Here is a 21010-nt window from a genome sequence, read left to right as displayed (position 1 = left end):
AATTTATTTTTGCTTGTTTATCAAACAGAGAGATATTGCTCTTATTACCATTATAGCTGCTGAAACACCAAACTACACAGATTTACTAAAGTGATCAATGACTCCATGATTCCTCTAAGGCCCCAAGTTCAAGGCTGAGGGAAAGGGTTCCCTGAAGTTCCTAATGAGAGAAGCAGCCCAATTAAAAATATTTAAAAAGTGCTTCTCTTGAAGAGTGAAATCTGTCACAATCTGATGGACAGATCATGAGCTGTGACATTTACTTTCTTGAGCAGGGAGGTACATGAGGCACACACAGAGAAACTGAGAGTTTTTACTAATAGCCGCCCATGTTCACTGGTTTGAAATGTACCCGCTGATGCCATTTCAATGTTTCATGAAGTAAACCTATGCTCAGCATTCAAGTTTCCTACTTTTTTCTTCAAATTAAAAAAGAACCCTTGCATGTTATTTAATTATGCTGATTCTGAAGCACGGCTCCCCTTCATCATTTCCTTTTTAAGACACTGACATATCATCTTCCAACCGAGGCTTTATAACCCACTCCTTTTTTAAAAGTAATTAATTAATTAATTAATTATTTTTGGCTGTGTTGGGTCTTCATTGCTGAACGTGGGCTTTCTTTAGTTGTGGCGAGCAGGGGCTACTCTTCATTGCGGTGCATGGGCTTCTCATTGCAGTGGCCTCTCTTGTCGCAGAGCACGGGCTCTAGGCAGGTGGGCTTCAGTAATTGTGGCACACAGGCTCAGTAGTTATGGCTCACAGGCTCTAGAGTGCAGGCTCAGTAGTTGTGGCACACGGGCTTAGTTGCTCCACGGCATGTGGGATCTTACCAGGCCAGGGATCGAACCCGTGTCCCCTCCATTGGCAGGCGGATTCTTAACCACTGCACCACCAGGGAAGCCCCCACTCCTTTTTTTTTTTTTTTTTTTTTTTTCGGTACGCAGGCCTCTCACTGTTGTGGCCTCTCCCGTTGCAGAGCACAGGTTCTGGATGCACAGGCTCAGCAGCCATGGCTCACAGGCCTAGCCGCTCCGCGGCATGTGGGATCTTCCTGGACCAGGGCACGAACCCATGTCCCCTGCATCGGCAGGCAAACTCTCAACCACTGCACCACCAGAGAAGTCCCCACTCCTTTTTTTAAGCCTAAGATATAGGGGTAGAAAGGGCTCTGGTTCCTCCATATTACACACTTCCCCCCCAAAACATTATCTGTCCTTATTTCCTGAGGGTAGTCTTCTAGTAAGATAAATATTCTACAGCAGAACTGTAAGGTATATAAACAATACTCAGTATAATCTAGCAGTTTGCTTTTAACGTACAACATGCCCACTCTGGATTTCATTCTTCTTTAATGGTCAAGATGACGGAGCCCCCTTTATGCAGGATGATGGAGCCCCGTTTATACAGGAGACCTGGGTCGTGGGCTGTAGAACCACTGCTTCAAGCTGTCATGTTGCAGCTGAAAGTTAGCTCGGAATCCCTCCAGGGCTGGGAAAAGCTAGGTTGGGCAAAGAACATGCAGCAGCATCTGGACCGAAACTACTTCTTCATGACGGATGTACCTAAAGATGTTCTAGGATGAAAGAGTATGACTGCCCTGCTTTGGATGAAGACAGAGGAACTGCTGAATTAGAAAGCACAAGTAAAAAGGTGGAGGTATTACTGATCACTACACTTGTGATTTCCCTCCTAAATATCCAGACGTTAATTTTGTATTTCTTTCATGCTATAAATAGGTAACAATCTTGTTTTATGAAGAAAGGGACAGAGTGAAGAAATCAGAAGTCAATATTCAATATTAAAAAGATTCAAGTTCTGTTTACAAAACAGAAACAGACTCACAGATACAGAAAACAAACTTATGGTTACCAAAGGGGAAAGGGGGCAGGAATAAATTTGAAATTGCAGATTAGCAGATACAAACTACTATATATAAAATAGATAAACAACAAGGTCCTACTGTACAGCACAGGAAACTGTATTCACTATCTTGTAATAAGTTACATTGGAAAAGAATCAAAAAAAATAATATATATGCACAACTGAATCACTTAGTACACCAGAAACTAACACAACATTGTAAATCAACTCTACTTCAATTAAATAAATAAATAAATAGAATAAAAAGGTCCAAGTTCTTTATGAAGAAGCCACACAATGAATCAGGGGTGGTTAAATGCTAACTTAAATCAGCTTTCGATATTGAAGTGCTTGGAGCAGCGGATTAGAGAGGATCATTCTTGACCTACTGTGAGGCTTTCCACGTGGTCGTTACAGATATTCTTAGTAACCTCAGCAGTCCACCCCTCTCCGGAAGTTGCTGAGAGAGGGGCAGGGAATGCTTCTTGTTGAAATTTATGTAAGAAGCCTCAAACTTACCACTTACTTTGACACTGCATCCAATTCCTGGTTTCCACTTTTGCCTCCACTTCTACCCAGGATATGCCTTTGTACAGTTTTTCCCAAACAACTGACAGGCGACCTTCAGGATTCTCTTGGAGTTTAGAATCCATCTCGTTTAGCTCCTGGGGAGACATTTCCTTTAGAATCACTTCTTCAACAGCCTTGATTAGTTTCTGGGTGTCCGTCTTGCTCCAAGCACCATGATTTCTTTCTGTTGACATAAAAGGATGGTCTTGAAGTTGCTCATCTATTTGCTTTCAAACACAATATTAACAACAAAATGATGATGAGGGGTATCTGTCATTTGACATCTCTCCAAACCCACAGAAGCTACAACACCAAGAGTGAACCCTAATGTGGACTGTGGACTCTGGGGGGTTAAGATGTGTCAAGGTAGCTTCACGGATTGTAACAAATGGACCACTCTGCTGGGGGGTGTTGAGAATGGGGGTGTGCCGTGCATGTGTAGGGCAGGAGATAAGTAGGAAGTCTTTGTACCTTCCTCTCACTTTACCTGTGAACCCAAAACTGCTCTAGAAAAATAGTCTTTTTTTTCCCTTAATTTATTTATTTTCTTTATTTTTTTGGCTGTGTTGGGTCTTAGTTGCAGCACATGAGATCTTTGTTGAAGCACGTGGGATCTTTTGTTGCAGCGCAGGCTCTTTGTTATGGTGCACGGACTTCTCTCTAGTTGTGGCGTGTGAATTTTCTCCCTCTAGTTGTGGTGCATGGCCCCTGTAGTTTGTGGCATATGGGCTACAGGGTGCGTGAGCTCAGCAGCTGTGGAACACGGGCTTAGCTGCCCCGCGGTATGTGGGATCTTAGTTCCCCGACCAGCGTCCCCTGCATCTGAAGGAGGATTCTTTACCACTGGACCACCAGGGAAGGCCCAAAATAAAGCCTTTATAAACAAAAAGGTAAATCAGACACTTTTCAGAAGACAATGGGCAACATCTCAATTACACAAACATAAAACTATCAGTTATGCACTTCCCTGGTGGTGCAGTGGTTAAGAATCCGCCTGCCAGTTCAGGGGACACAGGTTCGAGCCCTGGTCCAGGAGGTTCCCACATGCCGGGGAGCAACTAAGCCCACGCGCCACAACTATTAAGTCTGTGCTCTAGAGTCCGCGTGTCAGAACTACTGAGCCCTTATGCCACAACTACTGAAGCCTGCGCACCTAGAGCCCGTGCTCTGCAACAAGAGAAGCCACGGCAATGAGAAGTCCGTACGCCACAACAAAGAGTAACTCCCGCTCGCCACAACTAGAACAAGCTCGCGCGCAGCAATGAAGCCCCAACGCAGCCAAACAAAACAAAACAAAACCAAAAAAACTATCAGTTACATGCAAATCAAAATGAAACTACGAAAGTGGCCATAGTTTCCTTTTAAGGACCAATCACACTCACACACACATACACACACACACACACATACACAACCAACTGCAAAGAAAAAAAATCCTTTCTTAATGCAATCTATTTTATCTTCGAGAAAGCTGTTCTTCCTGTTTCTAAGAGTAATACCTACTGCAAGAAATTGTGAGGTTCCCAAACATTTAGTGGAAAGAGAATAACCAAACGACTTTCATGTTATATAAATAACTCTCCCCAAGAGTTTCTGGAGTGAAATTAACAGCTACAATGGCGTCACCACAGTACTTGATGAAGGCACCTGTGAATTTCTTTTTTTCTTTCTTTTTTTTACATATTGCACTCATTAAGCTATTTTTTTTAATTAAAAAACATTATTTGGCTGTGTTCGGCCTTAGCTGCAGCACGTAGGACCTTCGTTGTGGCACACAGGTTTCTCTCTAGATGCAGAGTGTGGGCTTAGTTGCTCTGCAGCATGTGGGATCCTAGTTCCCTGACCAGGGATCAAACTCATGCCCTCTGAAGTGGAAAAGTGGATTCTTAACCACTGCACCACCAGGGAAGTCCCAGCACCTGTAAATTCCTAAAGCCAGTCCTTGGTGCAGGGCATCAAAAGCTTCTATGATTCGCTCTTCTTGTCTACATGCTCACAGTCATGCTAAGGAAGAGGCCGCAAGCTGGAAGGCTACAGATATCTTCGATCTGGCCTACAGAATGTTATTGTTACTATTTCCCCAATAACAATTTGGATGAATATTTAAAAATCAAGAGAATCCCAAGAGGGTTTTCCCTGGTAGGGCAGTGGTTAAGAATCCGCCTGCCAACGCAGGGGACACGGGCTCAATCCCTGGTCTGGGAAGATCCCACATGCCATGGAGCAACTAAGCCCATGCACCACAACTACTGAGCCTGCGCTCTAGAGCCCACGAGCCACAACTACTGAGCCCATGTGCCACATCTACTGAGCTTGCGCTCTAGAGTCTGTGCGCCACAACTACTGAAGCCAGCGCGCCTAGAGCCCATGCTCCACAGCAAGAGAAGCCACCACACTGAGAAGCCCGCACACTGCAACAAAGAGTAGCCCCTGCTCACCGCAACTAGAGAAACCCCGCTCACAGCAACGAAGACCCAACACAGCCATAAATAAATAAATAAATAAATAAATAAATTTATTTTAAAAAAGAGAGTCCCAAGAAAAAAAAGATCTTGATTTCACACACACGTGCAAATCCAGATGTTTGCTTTACTTCTTGGAAACTGGCAGAATTGGCTGTGCTGAGTCTTCGCGTGGCACCGGTGGCCAGAGTTGGTGGCACAAAAGGCGTGGTCTCCACCACCTCAGAGTTTACCACGTGCGGACATGCAGACGCCTTGCTGGGACCCGCTGCACGGCTCTGCCTGCAGGGCCGGAGCATGTGAGCCTCTGGGCTGAAGCTAACACCCACTAAGGACTGTCTTCTGAAAGCAACTGGGGACTTTTTAAGGTGAAGAATATAACCAAGGAAGCTTTTTATGAAAGAAGAGAACAGACAAGAGACGACTGACACTGGCTTTGGGAAACGTCCCTGACTAACAGGCCCTCCCTTTGATGGTTTCCCTGGTCACCTGGGGGAAAGGACCTTGGTGGCCCAGGTTCTCCTGCCCACCGGCTGAGTGGGTTTCAGTTTACCTGGCAGTTGGAGTCACACTGAAAGCTACTGACATAACGTGTGGCAGAAATCAGTCTGGTGAATAAAGGCTGCATCAATATGCATGAAGAAATAAATGAATCAGTAAGAGAATGGCTGAAAGAGTGATGACTCTCTCAGAAGACAGGCCTGCAGTGATGCCTGGGCCCTGGGCCACTGTGGGCTGATTTGTTCACCAAAGTGGGCTCTAGAGACCACGACTTACAACTGCTGATCTGGGAGAACTTCAGGGCCACAGAGAGGCTACTTCCAGACATCATCTCGCCAATCTTTCTCCAGTCGTTTCCATGGAGGGACTGGTATATCTTTAGCTTCTCGGTATCTCCTTTGCTATACCTTAGAGGAAGGGAAAACAGATCACAGCTAAGCGTTAACCACAAGCTTAAAACCACTATTCTCACTGCAGCACGCTGCGACGCTGGGAGAAGCTGTATAGGGCGGGCTGTCAGGAAACCTGCTCAGCGCAGTCCTACCAAGGTCCTGAGCCCAGATACTTCCTGTCTCGGCATCACAACCATGAGCATCCTGTAAGTCAGTCACCGCAGTCCCTGGCTCACTTACACAGAGGCCAGGACAAATAATCTGATCATGCTATTCCCCAGCCAAATCCATAAAGGCTTCACACAATAAAACCCAAACTTCTGACTGTGCCTGCAAAGCTCGGTGCTCCCTAAGTTCAACCCTATTGGCCTTATCGGCCTTTCTCACCTCGAAGCCTCTGGACCTGTGTTGGGAATGGCCTCCCTCCACCGCTGGAAAGCTCCTGCAAGCTCTTCAGAAGCAGCTTAAATGGTGCATCTTCAGAGAGGGCTTCCCTGACCACCTGGTTGGAGGTGTCCTGCTGTCCTCTCCCACAGGACACTCTGCTGCTCTCTCACTGCCCCCATCACCACTGGCAACTGTACGCTCGTGGCTTCCCTGGTTTATCTGACCCGTCGTCTAGGCCACCACTGGCCAATGGAAATATGAGCCACAGATGTCATTTAGAATTTTCTAGTGGTCAGGTGAAAATTAATTTTATTAATTTTTTTAAAGATAATTTATTGGCTCAGGCAATTGAAAAGTCCAGATACAAGTGGGCCCTAGGGTGAGCTTAATCCAGGAGCTCAGTCAAATCACCAAGGACCACTTTCCACCATTCCACTCTGCCTTCCATGTGTTTGGGGGTTTTATTTAGCGGCAGCATGCGGCATGTGGGATCTTAGTTCCCCAACCAAGGATCAAACCCACACCCCCTGCAGTGGAAGCACGGAGTCTTAACCACTGGACAACCAAGGAAGTCCCTAATTTTATTTAGTTTTAATGAATTAATAACATATCTTGTTTAACTCAATATACTAAAAATGCAGCCATTTCAACATGTAATCCGAACCTAAAAGTATGAATGAGATACTTTACACTCTCTTCTCCACACCAAGCCTTCTAAGTCCATTGTATACTTCACTCTTCAGCGCATCTCAGCTTGGACTAACCATAGTTCAAGTGCTCCATGGCCACATGAGGCTGGTGGTCACATGGATGGACAGCACAGCTCTGGAGGGGAAGTCCTCGGAGGGTGGGGACCCTGTCAGTTTTCTACACTTTGGAACCCGGTAATGCTTGACAGACAACAGATGCTCAATAAAGATGAGACAGGGACTTCCCTGGTGGCGCGGTGGTTAAGAACCTGCCTGCAAATGCAGGGGACATGGGTTCGATCCCTGGTCTGGGAAAATCCCACATGCTGTGGAGCAACTAAGCCTGTGCGCCACAACTACTGAGCCTGAGAGCCACAACTACTGAAGCCCGTGCGCCTAGAGCCCATGCTCCACAACAAGAGAAGCCACCGCCATGACAAGCCCACAAACTGCAACGAAGAGTAGGCCCTGCTCGCCACCACCAGAAAAAGCCCGTGCGCAACAACAAAGACCGAACACAGACAAAAATAAAAGATGTGACAGATGCCTTAGCACAAATCGGTCACAGTTTAAGGAAGTTAAGAGGCAGCAATCCCACATAAAAGCAAATACATTAAAAGAAAAGAACTAAAGTGCACTATAATATATGCAGATTTTGAGATTAAACATCTTAAATGTTTAAGGGGAAAAAAGCCATCATTATGACATTTTATAATTCCTTTTTGGTGGGAAGGAAGAGGGGTCAGAAGTGGTAGTTTATGTTATTACTAATGCAACACAAAAGCAGCCCTAATAAAATACTAACCATTTCTAATGAGGATGATCCACAACTACCGGGGGACAGTAAGATCCTAGCATTCTCAGAAATGGATCTAAAATGCAGAGCATGGTGAACAGAGATGCGAAATCCTTCACCATTAAGAATCAAGCTTTTTAGCAGTTTCCTTTATAAGGCAAGCAGGGTCTTCCTGAGATTTAAAACAAGACTTAAAAGTACCCTTGAAGCAACAAAAAAGAGGACATGAGAGAAAAACAGAGTGTACGAAAATGAGGAAACAGGTGTACTGACCTCCATGGCCCCTTGGAGCCTTACAATTCTTTGATTTTTGACTTTCTATGGTTTTTTCACTTAAGAGTTCCTTAAGTTGGAAACATACTTTAAGGGTAAATGGTCAGCACAACACAAGTAATATGGTACCAGTGAATGAACTTTATTATCAGAATGACAGACCTTCATTATTTGAAAAATGCCATTTCCCACAGTGATGTAACAGGTAGAAAAACAGGTTACCTCACTCATTTACCAAAAGCATCATTTTGGTCCCACTTAAAATGTCACCCTTAGTGAATTTCCTTAAAGTACATGGCGGGGGCTTGGGAAAAAGAGAGGGCAGGTTTCAGTCTGTGTGGAGGCGCCTTTCCTCTACTTCCGGTTTATTTCTTTTGGTAAAAATTTTTAAAAAGAAGCCGAGGTCATATCAATGTTACGTTCTGATAGTACCTATGTCCTGATTCAAGATCACGGCGCTCAGTAGGACCCAACTGGCCGTGACAGATTCACTCCATCTGCCTCCTGGAAGTGAGATCAGTAGTTGAGCCCTAGGTGGCTGTCTGGGCCCTCAAGGGTAGGAGCTGATGCTTTCTCCCTCATCCCTTTGTCCTTAAGCAGAGTGCTTACCCACCACTGACGCTCAGTCTACATTTGATTTATTTGGAATGTTGGAAACAGAACATAATTGGGTATTTTATTTAGGAAAAAAGGGAGGACAGAAAGGCTACCGCCACATGAAGCTCTGCATTGATGTTACCGAATCACACTTAAATGACCTCACACAAATGCTCACCCCCACCTTCAAATATTTACTGAAAACCCAAAGCACTGGGCTCAGTGCTGAAGGGCACACATCACACTGAGAAGGAACGTCTGGGTTCGCAAGGAGCTTACAACTTAGGAGACTGCCGAGAAAACTGCACAGGTGACGCTAAGAGGCAGCGCGTGGAGAATGCTACAATTGACAGCATAAAGTAAAAGCCAGGGATTTAGAAAGGGGAAGATGACAGAAGATTTATTCAAGAGGTGGAAACTGAAAGGGACTTTGGAGACATACACCTGACGGCACATCTGGTTTCACACACGAAACTCTTCACGATTTTGTTGTGTACGTTTTGATTTACAGTATCAGCAAAGACTAGAGAAATGCTCTGCTCAAGTTTTTTCTTACCTGCCTTTGTAATTGTTGACATCAAACATCTTCTTTGCTCGACAGTATATGAGTTTCCAGGGCCAGGCAATGCCCTTACCTAAAGTCGGAAGAGAGGTGGTCAGAGGGACAACCGGAGCGTGGCATGAAACACAGTCGCAATTATAAAAGAAACCCAGAAGGGCCCCTTTTTACAGCACACGCTATCCTAGACCCCAGGTGGAGGGTGCGGTTTCCTATGTCCTGCAGAAAGCCGTCTTGGGGAGCAGATATACAAAATCCCCAGTTTCCGTGGCCATCTCTGGAAACTAGATGCTTAGTATGTAGGGGCTCTAGCTTCTGTTCTGCTAAATTCACGGAAAAGACCCTTATTAGGCAAAGAGCTTTTACCGTAATCTGGAGGTGGAGGACACACTCCAGCAGCTCCCCATAAGATAAACAAAAAAACTTTGCAATTGAATAAGCTTCTTCCTGCTTTGCCACTCTAAAGATGAAAGGATCCCCCAGCAGGGGCTCACTGTTCTGTTTTCCTTTGTGCATTTCACCTAAGAAATTATCCTCTTTAAATTCAAGAGAGATTTTTTTTCCAGTCCAAACCTACATTGCTTCGTGACCTTCTAACTTCCCCAGGATACCTCCAAGAGGAGGGTTCCAGCTCAAAGCGCAAAAATGGCTCTACTTAAAAAAACGTCTGAGACTCTGGTGTATACCAGAGTACTTTGTGCAGTGTATGCAAAAAATACACAATAGAGGTCAAGAAGAGAAACCAAAACCGTAATTGTTACCAAGTAGGAAAGCTGGAAGCTGATCATCTAATTTGTTAGAAAATCTGTAAAAGCACTATCCTTGGGAGACGTGAACACATTCCAAATCCCTGAACGTATAGGCTGGCAATAAAAATACTATTAACGTAGCAGCGGCTAACATGCACTGCATGTACTGGACGGGCCAGGCATTGTGTTCAATACTCACCATGATTATCTGTGCAAGGCTGGAAGGCTGCAGATGGTCAAAGAGGCCACAGTTCTAAACTTACCAACGTGCAATCTAAACGAGTACTTTCTTTTTAAGTCGGTGATTAGAGATTTCTCCTCTGGGTATCTGTCTGTGTACAGCAGCTTGTCTGCATTCTCGATTCCTGTCAGAGACAGAAATTCTCGCACATTTTTCTCTAACTGCTTATTTTCCTTCACGGAAATCTTGCCAAATTTAATAGCGACACCTAGGATTTGGGGAAGGAGAAAAAGGTACACAACTGTCAACAATGAATGAAAGCGAACCACCGTTTTGTCTTTAGCAATCACAACAGCACCCGTCAGCTCCTCCCCACCTATCGGGGAGCAGCCCCTGCTTGTGCCCTTGACATTGGCTCTCCTGCAGAGTTCGGCCAAAGCCACACTGTCCTCCCAAAGTCTTCCCTGGCCATCCTACTCCAATGTGACCTTTCTTGTGTCATCAATTCCTTTTTACACAGTTATTTAAGAAATAAATTAACAGTAATAGATATTCATTAAAAATTCAAACAGTGTTGAAATAAAAGTTTAAAAGAAGCGCCCCCCCCCCCACTTCACTATCCTCTGCCCCTCCTCCCCCCAAGGCAGTGCTGGGAACTGGGTGGCACAAACATGAACATGTATATTCTCTACGAATATATGTTGGGGGGAGGTGGGGACAATGTCACTGCAATTTACGTTCTATTCCTCGTCATAACTCAAAGCACTCAAGTCTCCTTATTATTGACTGCATTACACAGTACATTTTCCTAATCTTAAACTTATTTTAAAAATCTTTTATCACTTGCAGTACACAACCTTACATTTGTAGTTCATTCTGAAACCCAATAAGCTTTCTGGGAGGTTCTTGTAACACAGTGAAATCAAGAAGGAGACCAAGCTGGGTGTTGCCTGAAGCCATGCCCACTACAACCAGCTCACCCTCAAATTAATATCCTTGAAATTACACCTCATCAAAGCTGATGATGTTGATATGCGTGTTTTAATTTGATTTCACTTGTGCCCCCCTCCCAGTGTCTCAACCACTTAACCTCCTCCCCCTCTTCTTCCGGGCTTGATCTTCTAGTCTGTGGATCACCTGGATCCATTAGTCCCGTTTTTCCTCGCCTCCCCTACCAGAAGTTGGGCACAGAGGAGGAAAACTAGTGCACTTCAGTTTGGTAATTTTACAGTGCAGATAATGATTCTGGAAGGAGATAAAGCTGAAAGTAGCTAAGGGATGCTCTTTGTGAATCTATAAATATGAACCACTCACAAAAGAAAGTCAGGGCTAGTTACGCATATAGAAAAGTTCAACAAATATTCAAGTCCCACAAGCTTACCCTGGGCTTTAAATTCTTTAAAGCGTCCCAAGTCATCCCGATATATTCACTTAATTGTAGTGGCAGCCCTCTCCTTGATATCAGGGAGGAACTCCTGGAGCTGCCTCACAGTGGAATCCAAATCCACGTCTGAATTATCTGAATCTCTCGAATCTTCAGATAAATATTTCGTTTCAGGATCTTTAGCCGACTCCAAATTGCTTTCTTCTTCATTTGTGGGTTCTAATCTAAGGAGAAAAACTGGATTGATTAACACTGACAGGTCACGTGCCCTAATGGCTTTCAGATTCTTTCCTTACAGTGACTCTCCCTTTGACTACGACAGCATTAAAGCTGGAAGGGATCTTGGAGTTGATTCCGTCTGTGATGTCTGAACTCTTTAATGTAGCTTTACTAACTTGGATACACCTCAGAGGCTGCCTGGAAGGTAAACATGTCGCCTTAAGCCCTATTTCCACCAGGCATTGCTTATGTTACTATTTCTCAACTGTATTGTTTCAGATATTGACTTCCTCATAAGCTCAGCCCTCTTCTACACCCATGGATACTCAAGACACCTCCCCCCCACCAGTGAGTCGTTTTATAATAATGGTTACTAATTAGTTAAGTCAATATTCAGGGTTTACATCGTTACAATTGCTTCCTTGCAGTTAACAATGGCCACATATTTTCCCCTTGGCAGTATAAAGAAAACATAGTCTTCTATGTATCTATCACTAATTCATTCCCACAGACTTTCTGCCAGATGTGCAAAGGTGTTCTTAGCCAAGGGCATCAGCTAACCACCCAGACAGGAAACTGAAACAAAACAAAAACAAAAACAAAACTGTACGCATTTGTCTGAGCAAAGGGTCAACAGCTTTCACAGGTCCACAGCCCCATACAAGTTAAGAACCACAGGCCGAGAACATTCCTGCATCATTATCAGTGATCTAAAAATGTCCCCAAAGAGAGGGCACAGAGGATGATGTGAGTTGGGCCCTCTGCCATTTAACTTCTATGTGAAACTATTTTAAGCCAGGACAATCTAGCAAATGTAAGAACGTCACAGAGTAGAAAAGGGGAGAAAACCTGTCCCAACTCCCAGGAACTGAAATAAAGTGCTTCAAAAAAATTCCTGCATCTACTCATCGGCCAGTATACTTAAATGATAATTATATAAAGAACGATATCTAAGTTTCTTTTATTAGGGAGAACCCTAAGTCAAGTTTTTTTCCTGTTCTGTGGCATTCTAAGTTCTCTGATCCTTTCTCCTCTCTCTGTACATATAGACAAGGTAATTGTGGGGTCTTAAAATTCTTTTTAAACTTATACATAGAATTTCAGGGCTGGAATAATTCTTAGTGAAAACAGACTGTAACTGCCTTATTTTGTACATGAAGAACGCAAAGTACCTGCCAAGTTACTCAGTTAAATGTGCACGACATCCTATACATTCGATGGTCTATCTCTTTATGATTTCTGCCACTTCCTATGGCCGTGCTGAACAAAGAGGTAACGGGCAGACTTCACACCCAAGACGCACACCATCAGAAGGCTCTACACCCACACGTTACCTCTGCACCTCTTCCGAACAGGCCTGGGGTTTCTCCTCTTGTGGCCTGGGTTTCACACTTTCTTCAATCAAGGTACCAGTACCTTCCACTGAATCAAAGCGCGTGTCCTCAGAGCTCGTCCTGAGCACTGAACACTCACCAGCAGGTGCCACGGCAGTATCAACAGAAGATCTTCTCTTCCTTTTCTTAGACTTTTTCTTAAGGCCACTGGACTCCTGATTGCCCCCTGCAGTCCCGACCTCACCAATCACTTGAGATCCCTCTGAGTATATGTTCTCAGCGCTCTCAGGCGCAGGCAAGGCCTCGAATTCCTGGTCACTTGGACGCTTCCTCTTTCTTGTCTTAGACTTGCTTTGATCTGCAGACACTGGTAGTTGTGCGATTTCACCTTCTTGGCCCATGGGAGGCTGGGGTTCCTGCTCTTGGGATTCTGATCTGGGCAGGGTGATGCTTGCACCCAGACTCTCCTGGACAGCATCACAGGACCTGACTTTCCTCCGATGTTTTTTTATGCTTTTTCCCCCGAACTTTATCATGCAGTTCTGACTCATTTTCACGTGACTTAGTAACTAAATGTGCTTCAGGCCCTTTTGTTGACTTTTGCCGCTTGCTTACATCAATGTAAATGACATCGACATGCTTTCTAAAATTCTTGGGTGTGTTCACAATGTTTTCTTTTTTTTTTTAATTCTGTCTCAATTATCCTTTATTTGTAGTTTACCTTGAATTACTCTGGTAACCTATTGAAGTTTTTTTTTTTCCTCCAATTCGCGCTGTCTCGGCGCACGTACGTGTCACCAGCTCTTTTTTTTTTTTTTTTTTTTAATTTATGGCTGTGTTGGGTTGGGTCTTCGTTTCTGTGAGAGGGCTTTCTCCAGTTGTGGCAAGTGGGGGCCACTCCTCATCGCGGTGCGCGGGCCTCTCACTATCGCGGCCTCTCCCGTTGCGGAGCACAGGCTCCAGACGCGCAGGCTCAGCAATTGCGGCTCACGGGGCCAGCCGCTCCGCGGCATGTGGGATCCTCCCAGACCAGGGCTCGAACCCATGTGTCTGGCATTGGCAGGCGGACGCTCAACCACTGCGCCACCAGGGAAGCCCCCACAATGTTTTCTTTATCCACCAGGATGTACACAATACCTGTTTCCTTATAGACTCCCAAAGCACATTTTCCTCTCTTTTTATTCTTTTTCGGTATAGAAGTGGTCTTTTCAGGCTCATCACACATTTCTGATTGTTTCAAAGCAGAAGAAACAAGATGCTGGGCATCCTTTCTCTTTTTTTTTTTACCCTTAGTTATGTCAGCCGGTTTCTTTGCCAGGGAGGAGTCTCTGAATCTTTCATGGGGATGCCTCCCATGTCTCTCCTTATGTACAGAATGCTTGATCTTTTTCTAGACGAAAACTGGAGTGTGGGTTTCCAATCTGCTTGATCCTCCTTCCATTTTACTCCTATAGGGAAACAGAACCACATGGTTTCTTTTTGCAGAGCATTTTAAACATTAGCCTCAGGAGGAAAAAAAAAATCACACAAAAACGAAACTGCAGGACAAATGGCAAGCCTGGAGTCATGATTATAAGTTTTCCATTATTCTAAATGTGTAGCAAGCTCACTGTAATTCACTTGTCTGGTTCCATTGCCTTTATGATATGGAAAAAATATAGTTAATTGAGAACAGTGCTCTGCCATGATCGGGCCCTTGTTCCCCCATGGCCTCATCTTCTACCTCTCCTCTCAAACTCTGTTGCTCCAGCTACACGGGACTATTTTTTTTTTTTTCGGTTCCCCAAACATGCTCCAATCCTTTCCCTGGCTTGAGGTCTTATAAATCACGACTCCCTCACTCTGGGCCGCTCTCCGCTGTCTCCTACCCCTCCCTGCCTCCTTTCATCCTTCAGAGCTTGGCTTGAGCATCGCTTCTTCCAGAAAGCTTTAAAAGAATATAAACATTATGATACCATGCATCCTGAGTTAAGACAATATAAATGTTATGATGACGTGTATATTGAGTTAAGAGAATACATACATGATGATGCCATGTATGTTACATTCAAAACACAAAATCGTTTCATGTATCTTTTCTGAATGGATACATATGTAGTAAAACTATGAATAGAGCACGGGGAATATAACTGGTAAATTCAGGGATTAGGGACAAGTAGAGAGCCAGTTACTCTTATATCTTCAATCTTTTATTTCTTAACTGGAGTAACGAGTACAGGGGTATTTGTTATATTTTTGTCTACTCTTATTTGTCTACTCTTTTAAAGTGAACTGAAATAGTTCACTTTCTAAAAAGCAAGGGGCAGAACAAGAATACAGACTCCTTTCACTGAAAAATAAGCATTAAGGACTTCCCTGGTGGCGCAGTGGTTAAGAATCCACCTGCCAGTGCAGGGGACACGGTTTCGAGCCCTAGTCCAGGAAGATGCCACGTGCCACAGAGCAACTAAGCCCTTGCACTACAACTACTGAGCCTCTGCTTTAGAGCCCATGCTCCACAACAAAGAGTAACCCCCCGCTCGCTGCAACTAGAGAAAGCCTGCGGGCAGCAACGTCGACCCCACACAGCCATAAATGGATCAATAAATTTATTTTTAAAAAATACAAGCGTAAAAACAAGCAACTGAAGGATGTAAACATACTGTTTCAAGTATTTACCAAAAAGAGAGAGAGAGAGAGAAAAGAAAGAAACCTTTCCTGACCCTTTGAGCTTGGTCCATTCCCCAAATGCTATACTTTCATAGCAAACTATTTTTCTTTTGTAGCATTTAGCCCAGCTGTGGTTCAGAGCGGGAACATCAAGTATCCACTGACCTCAAACTAGTAGATCGCATCTTTGAGAAAGAGGCTGAATGGGCCTTGTTAGTGTCCAACAAAATGTCCAAGTTCTGCAATAAGTTGGAATGAAGTTTAATAAGGCTCCAATGTCAATTCTTATACAGAGCACGTGCATCCTGGAGTTTAAGTACAGGAATAGAAATGTACTTCACAAAAGACATGGTTAAAAATATAATTTTACAAACACATCTTACAACTCTCCTTGCTCCGTATTGCTTCTGGGTTTCAATTTTTAAGATTTTATTTCTCTGCGACTAAAAGTAATACTAAAGGTAATACGTTTACATGGTTCAAACATCAAAATAATCTGCCCTTATTTTCCCTCCTTTCTCACAGAGAAGGCAGCATCTGTATATTCTGATCTGCATTTTGCTATTTTCACTTAACAACAGATCCTGGAGACCTCTCTGTGTCAGTGGTCTTTCAAGTCTGAATGCTTAAGCACCTTTTCTACCAGAAGGTACCTACTTTCTCCTCGGTAGTCAAGAAACTATAAGAATTGTCTAGCTGGAAGGATGGGGAATAACAAACATATGGACTGATACCTATAAGCCAAAACTACCAGCCTCAGGATCTCACCTCCAACGGAGGCAACAGGAGCTTTGGTTAAGGCCTTCCTACCTGGTGTCACCCAGAGATGCACAGAAACCCCTTCTTAACCCACTTCTTTGCAGCTTCCATCTCCAAGACACGCCCCCTGAGACTGCTCCAGTTAGAGTGCCTATGACCTTAGAGCCACTAAATTCAAGAGATACTTTCCTGGCCCATCTTTCAGGATCTCTCTCTCTCTATCTCTCTCTCTCTCTCTCTCTCTCTCTCTCTGGCTGCACCACGTGGCTTGGCGGAATCTTAGTTCCCTGACCAGGGATCGAACCCGTGCCCCCTGCAGTGGAAGCACAGAGTCCTAACCAATGGACCACCAGGGAATTCCCTCAGGATCTCTCAATAACAATGAACAGAGCAGATAATTCCTTTTAGTATTTTTACCTTCCATTAGTTTCTTTCTTTCTTTTTGTAAATACCTTCTATGCTTCTCCTTCTGGTCTCTTGAACTCAGCACCACGTTTTAAATATATAGTCACGTCCCACTAAAACCTTCTTATGGCTTCTCCATTATTCTTTGTAAGTTTATTTATTTTATTTTATTTATTTTTGGCTGTGCTGGGGCTTCGTTGCTGTCTGTGGGCTTTCTCTAGTTGCCGCGAGCGGGGGCTACTCTTCATTGTGGTGTGCAGGCTTCTCATTGCCATGGCTTCTCCTGTGGCAGAGCACGGGCTCTAGGAGCGCAGGCTTCAGTAGTTGTGGCGCACAGGCTTAGCTGTTCTGAGGCATGTGGGATCTTCCCGGGCCAGGGCTCGGACCCGTGTCCCCTACACCGGCAGGTGGATTCTTAACCATTGCACCACCAGGGAAGTCCCTCCATTATTCTTAAAATAAAGTTCCAAATCCTTACAGACCTACCATGCCCTTCATGAGCTAGTCTAGTCCATGCCTACCCCTCCACCGCTCATTTCTCCCTGGGTTTCAGACATCCTGTCTTCTTTCCGTTCCCAGAATACACCGTGATCCTTCTCGTTATCAGGGACTTTACAAAAGCATCTCATTTCCCCAGGAATGCCTTTCCTCCGTTACCTTTCTGCGCTATAACTGGTCTAAGTTTGAAACTCACTTTCTCTCATCACTTCTGGGTCCCGCCTTCTCGTTACAATGTTTCTCAACAATCCAGCTGCTTGCCTACTGCACTTCGCTCCGTTGGGACAGAACCGGCCTCCTAAGGGCTGGGATCTTCTCGTCCGTCTGGCTCCCAAATGATTCCCCGGCATTCGATATGTATGGATATACATTTACTCACACTTATTCGGAACATACCACTTCCCGCCTTTCAGGGACGTGCCCAAGCCTGGTCCCGATCCCCTCCCCACTTTGGGGTGCCCTGGAGACCCTGCTCTGCCCCGAGGTGGGCGTTCCGGGGCTGAGAGGGAGGAACGAACGAGAGGTTCCCGAGTGGAGGGGCCTGGAGCGGCTGCGGAGAAAACAGGCGCCACCCTCATCCCTGGGGACCTGGGCCAAAGGCGGGCCTCCGGGGAGGTGAAGACAGCAGCCACACACCTCTCGGCTCAGACACGCCAACTGGGAAAAAAGCCGGAGCAACTATAAGGCGCTTTCACTTACCTTCCGAACGCGTGGCCACCTGCCTTCCAATCCGGAAGTGCTGGTGTGGCGAAGGCGGAAGTGGGTGTGTCACTTCCGGCCCGCCCCCTTCGGCATCGCCCTGCCGTAGCAGCTCGCTGGCTGTGGGGCTGTGACTCGCGTCGTTTTCTGCCCAATTTGCTCCCGGGCTTGTTGCGAGTGGGGTGGGACAGGGTAGAGCGGGATCCTAAAACTAAGAAAGTGGGACAGAGCCCTTCCGCCGACTTGCTTATTCGTGCATGCATGCCATTTATTCAACAGTTTTTTTTGCTGAGGTCCGTCTGCAGTCTAGGAGTGAACAAGATGCTGAGGGCTAACCTGAGGAAGACAGAAAACAAACTAATCAACCAAGATAATTTCAGATTATCCTCTAAGGAAAATAGATCAGAGTAATGTGATAGGGAGCGACTAGGGACAGTGAGAGCTAGGTTAGATAGTAAGGAAGGCCCTTGGACGAGTGACCGTTGAGTTCTAAATGAAAAGGGTGAACAAAAATCGATGGAAGAGTGTTCCAGGCTGGGAGCAAATCCAGGGGCCCTGAACTTGGTTGCTGCAGGAACTGAAAGAAGGCCAGGGTAGCGGGAGCACCGTGAGTGACGGGGACAGAGGTAAGGGGTGAAGTCAGGGGATGGCAGGGGGTCAGCGGTGTGGAGTCTAATGCATATTGAACTTAGGTGGAGGTTAGAGGTAGAAGAAACCTTGAAGATCTATTCCGATTCTCCCATTTCCACTGAGTCCTGAAGAAACTTAGCTTATGATTAAAAGTAAAGCTTTAAGCAGGCCATCAAGTCGAGGCCAGTATACATGCCACCCAAACTTTTAGTCTTACTGCATAGTGAAGACAATCACACCAGCAAAGAGATTTCTCATGGAATCCTATAACAACCCCCTGTTTTAGGAAATCTTTATTAGGTAATATCAGCCTTACTTTGTGGATGAGAAAACTAGGGCTTCATGTAACTTGTCACAGGGGAACTTATGTGGCCCCAGCTAGGATTCAAACCTGTGATCTTCCTACTACTGCAGTATCCTGCGCCTTGCTGCACCACCTGACTTCCTCTGTGTGAGCTGCCAAGCAGCTTTGATTAAAAAGTGCACAACACGCACTTATGTGAAAGTCTGAAAGTGAAGCAGACTAGAGAAACCATAAAGCGTACATCATACACCTGTCACCACCCAAGGGCCTCTTCAGGCCTTGGATGGACAGTCGGAAGTCTGTCTGATTTGCTCTGGAAAGGCAGTGCTGCTGTTGTCCACTGTTGCTGTGCAAGGCCGTGCAGTGAAGGTTTGTTGTCTGTGCAACTTCTCTGTGGTGAACCCTTTACCCAGAGCCTTGTGGATATTTGCACATTTAATGAAGATGATAATGATGGGTGAATGACGGCACTAAAGGCTGGAACTAGAAGGCAGACTAGGGATCATCCAGGCTAGTGGTTCCCAAAACACTGCACCAATCACTCGGGAAGCTCTTAAAAAGTGCAGATTTCCCACTTTGCATACAGACTGCATACCAGGCACCATTATTGTGACATTGAAATCCATAGACATAATAGCATTGTAGTTCTGTGTGAGACTGTCCTTGTTCTTGGCAGGTACATGTATTTAGGGTCAGATATGATGCTGTCTGCAGATCTTTTCAAAATGGTTTAGCAGTGTGTGTGTGTGCATGTTCACACACACACACAGAAAGTAAACGTGGCAAATACTAAGGACCAGTCAATCTAGGTGAAGTCTATATGGGTTTTCCTTGTACTCTTCTTTCAAAGTTTCCATAGCTTTGAACTTAAAAAAAAAAATCCAAAGGGGAAGAAGGATTAAAATACAGATTCTCAGATCCCATTTCCAGATATTCTGATTCAGTGAATCTGTATTTTTCAACTTCCCTTTTTTCTGTTGCACAAAGTTGGGTACCATTGATTTCATTCAACTCTAGACTTTCCCCCCCTACACATTTCACAGAAGAAAATACCGAGGACCCAAAAGGTGACTAATTTGAGATCACACAGTGGTTTAGCAGTAACATCAGGCTTGGCATGCGGATTTCTATTTCATTCTGAAACACGTAACGCTCTGCCCCGGTGTGTGTGTGTGTGTGTGTGTGTGTGTGTGTGTGTGTGTGTGTGTGTGTGTGTGTGTGTCGCTGGGAGAAGTGGGAAGGGGCGGCGAGAGGGGTCGTGGTGAGTGGGGGGGTGTATGTGTCTTTGACTTGGAAGTCAAGTGTAGCTGGCCTTCTAGAACTCCGTCGCTTTTAACACAGCCCAGTGGTGATTCTTGGGTTTTTCTCAGGTCTACTTAAGAAAACTCAAAACACGTCCACTGAGGTGGCCGCCAAAAAGTTTCCTGAAAGTAAATCGACCAGCCCTGTTCCAGTGCCATTGGTCTCCTGTCACCATGGAAACGGACGGTTCCATTCTTCCTCAAGGGGTGGTCGTGATTTTCTCTCCTTTTCGAATCCACAGCGCAGAGCCCAGAAGGCGCTCTCAGGAGCCAGAGGGGCTTTTGTAGGTCTTAGTGCTCCTTGCAACGAGGGGGCGGCGCGAGGTGGGCGTGCCTCGCTCCGGAGGGAGCCCGGCGTCTGGTGTCCACCCCGGCGTCCGGGTGGTATGTCCCGGGACTGGCGGAGGGCCCCTCCGAGTTCCGCACCAGCCCCCTACCTGGGAAGGCCGCTCGATCCAGCCGGCTGGTCGACTCGCCACGATCCCCAGGATGCCAGAGGCCAGGACCTCCTGCCACGACCTCACGCGACGGAAGAAGAAGCAGCCGGTGCGCCACACCGTCAGCCAGATCTGCCTGCCCCCGCGGCGGCCCCTGACCGTGGCCGACATCCAACCGGCCATGGAGAATGAGAGGCTGGGGGTCGTGCGGGATTCCATGTTTCAGAACCCGCTCGCTCATCGTCAAGGTGAGCCGCCCCCACGCCCTTCACCCTCTTGCACTCGTCCCCTCACTGGGCACCCACGCGGCCGGGGGTTTCCACCCATCCTGCCCCAGCCCCACCGCCCCGCTCCAAGCCTGGCACTGGGAGC

At 45.7% G+C, this 21010-nt stretch overlaps 1 protein-coding gene across 1 annotated transcript in view; it reads right to left on the bottom strand.

Annotated features, from left to right (window-relative positions):
- LOC308609653 (transcription termination factor 1-like) overlaps positions 1-20809 on the bottom strand; it is a gene marked incomplete at both ends in the record, with an annotated part of 28271 nt that extends 7462 nt beyond the window's left edge. Inside the window, 10 exon segments of the mRNA XM_081223385.1 lie at positions 2383-2615; positions 5674-5803; positions 9087-9165; positions 10102-10287; positions 11401-11446; positions 11450-11627; positions 12957-13465; positions 13467-13630; positions 17967-18171; positions 20639-20809. Of these exon segments, the coding sequence (XP_081079511.1) occupies positions 2383-2615; positions 5674-5803; positions 9087-9165; positions 10102-10287; positions 11401-11446; positions 11450-11627; positions 12957-13465; positions 13467-13630; positions 17967-18171; positions 20639-20809 (1901 nt within the window).
- Between the last annotated feature and the right edge of the window lie 201 nt (positions 20810-21010).

The sequence above is a fragment of the Mesoplodon bidens genome (assembly GCF_964165515.1).
Source record: "Mesoplodon bidens genome assembly, chromosome: Y".
NCBI lineage: Eukaryota > Metazoa > Chordata > Mammalia > Artiodactyla > Ziphiidae > Mesoplodon > Mesoplodon bidens.
The sequence above is the reverse complement of the archived record's forward strand: the minus strand, read 5'-3'. Positions and strand labels throughout refer to the sequence as shown.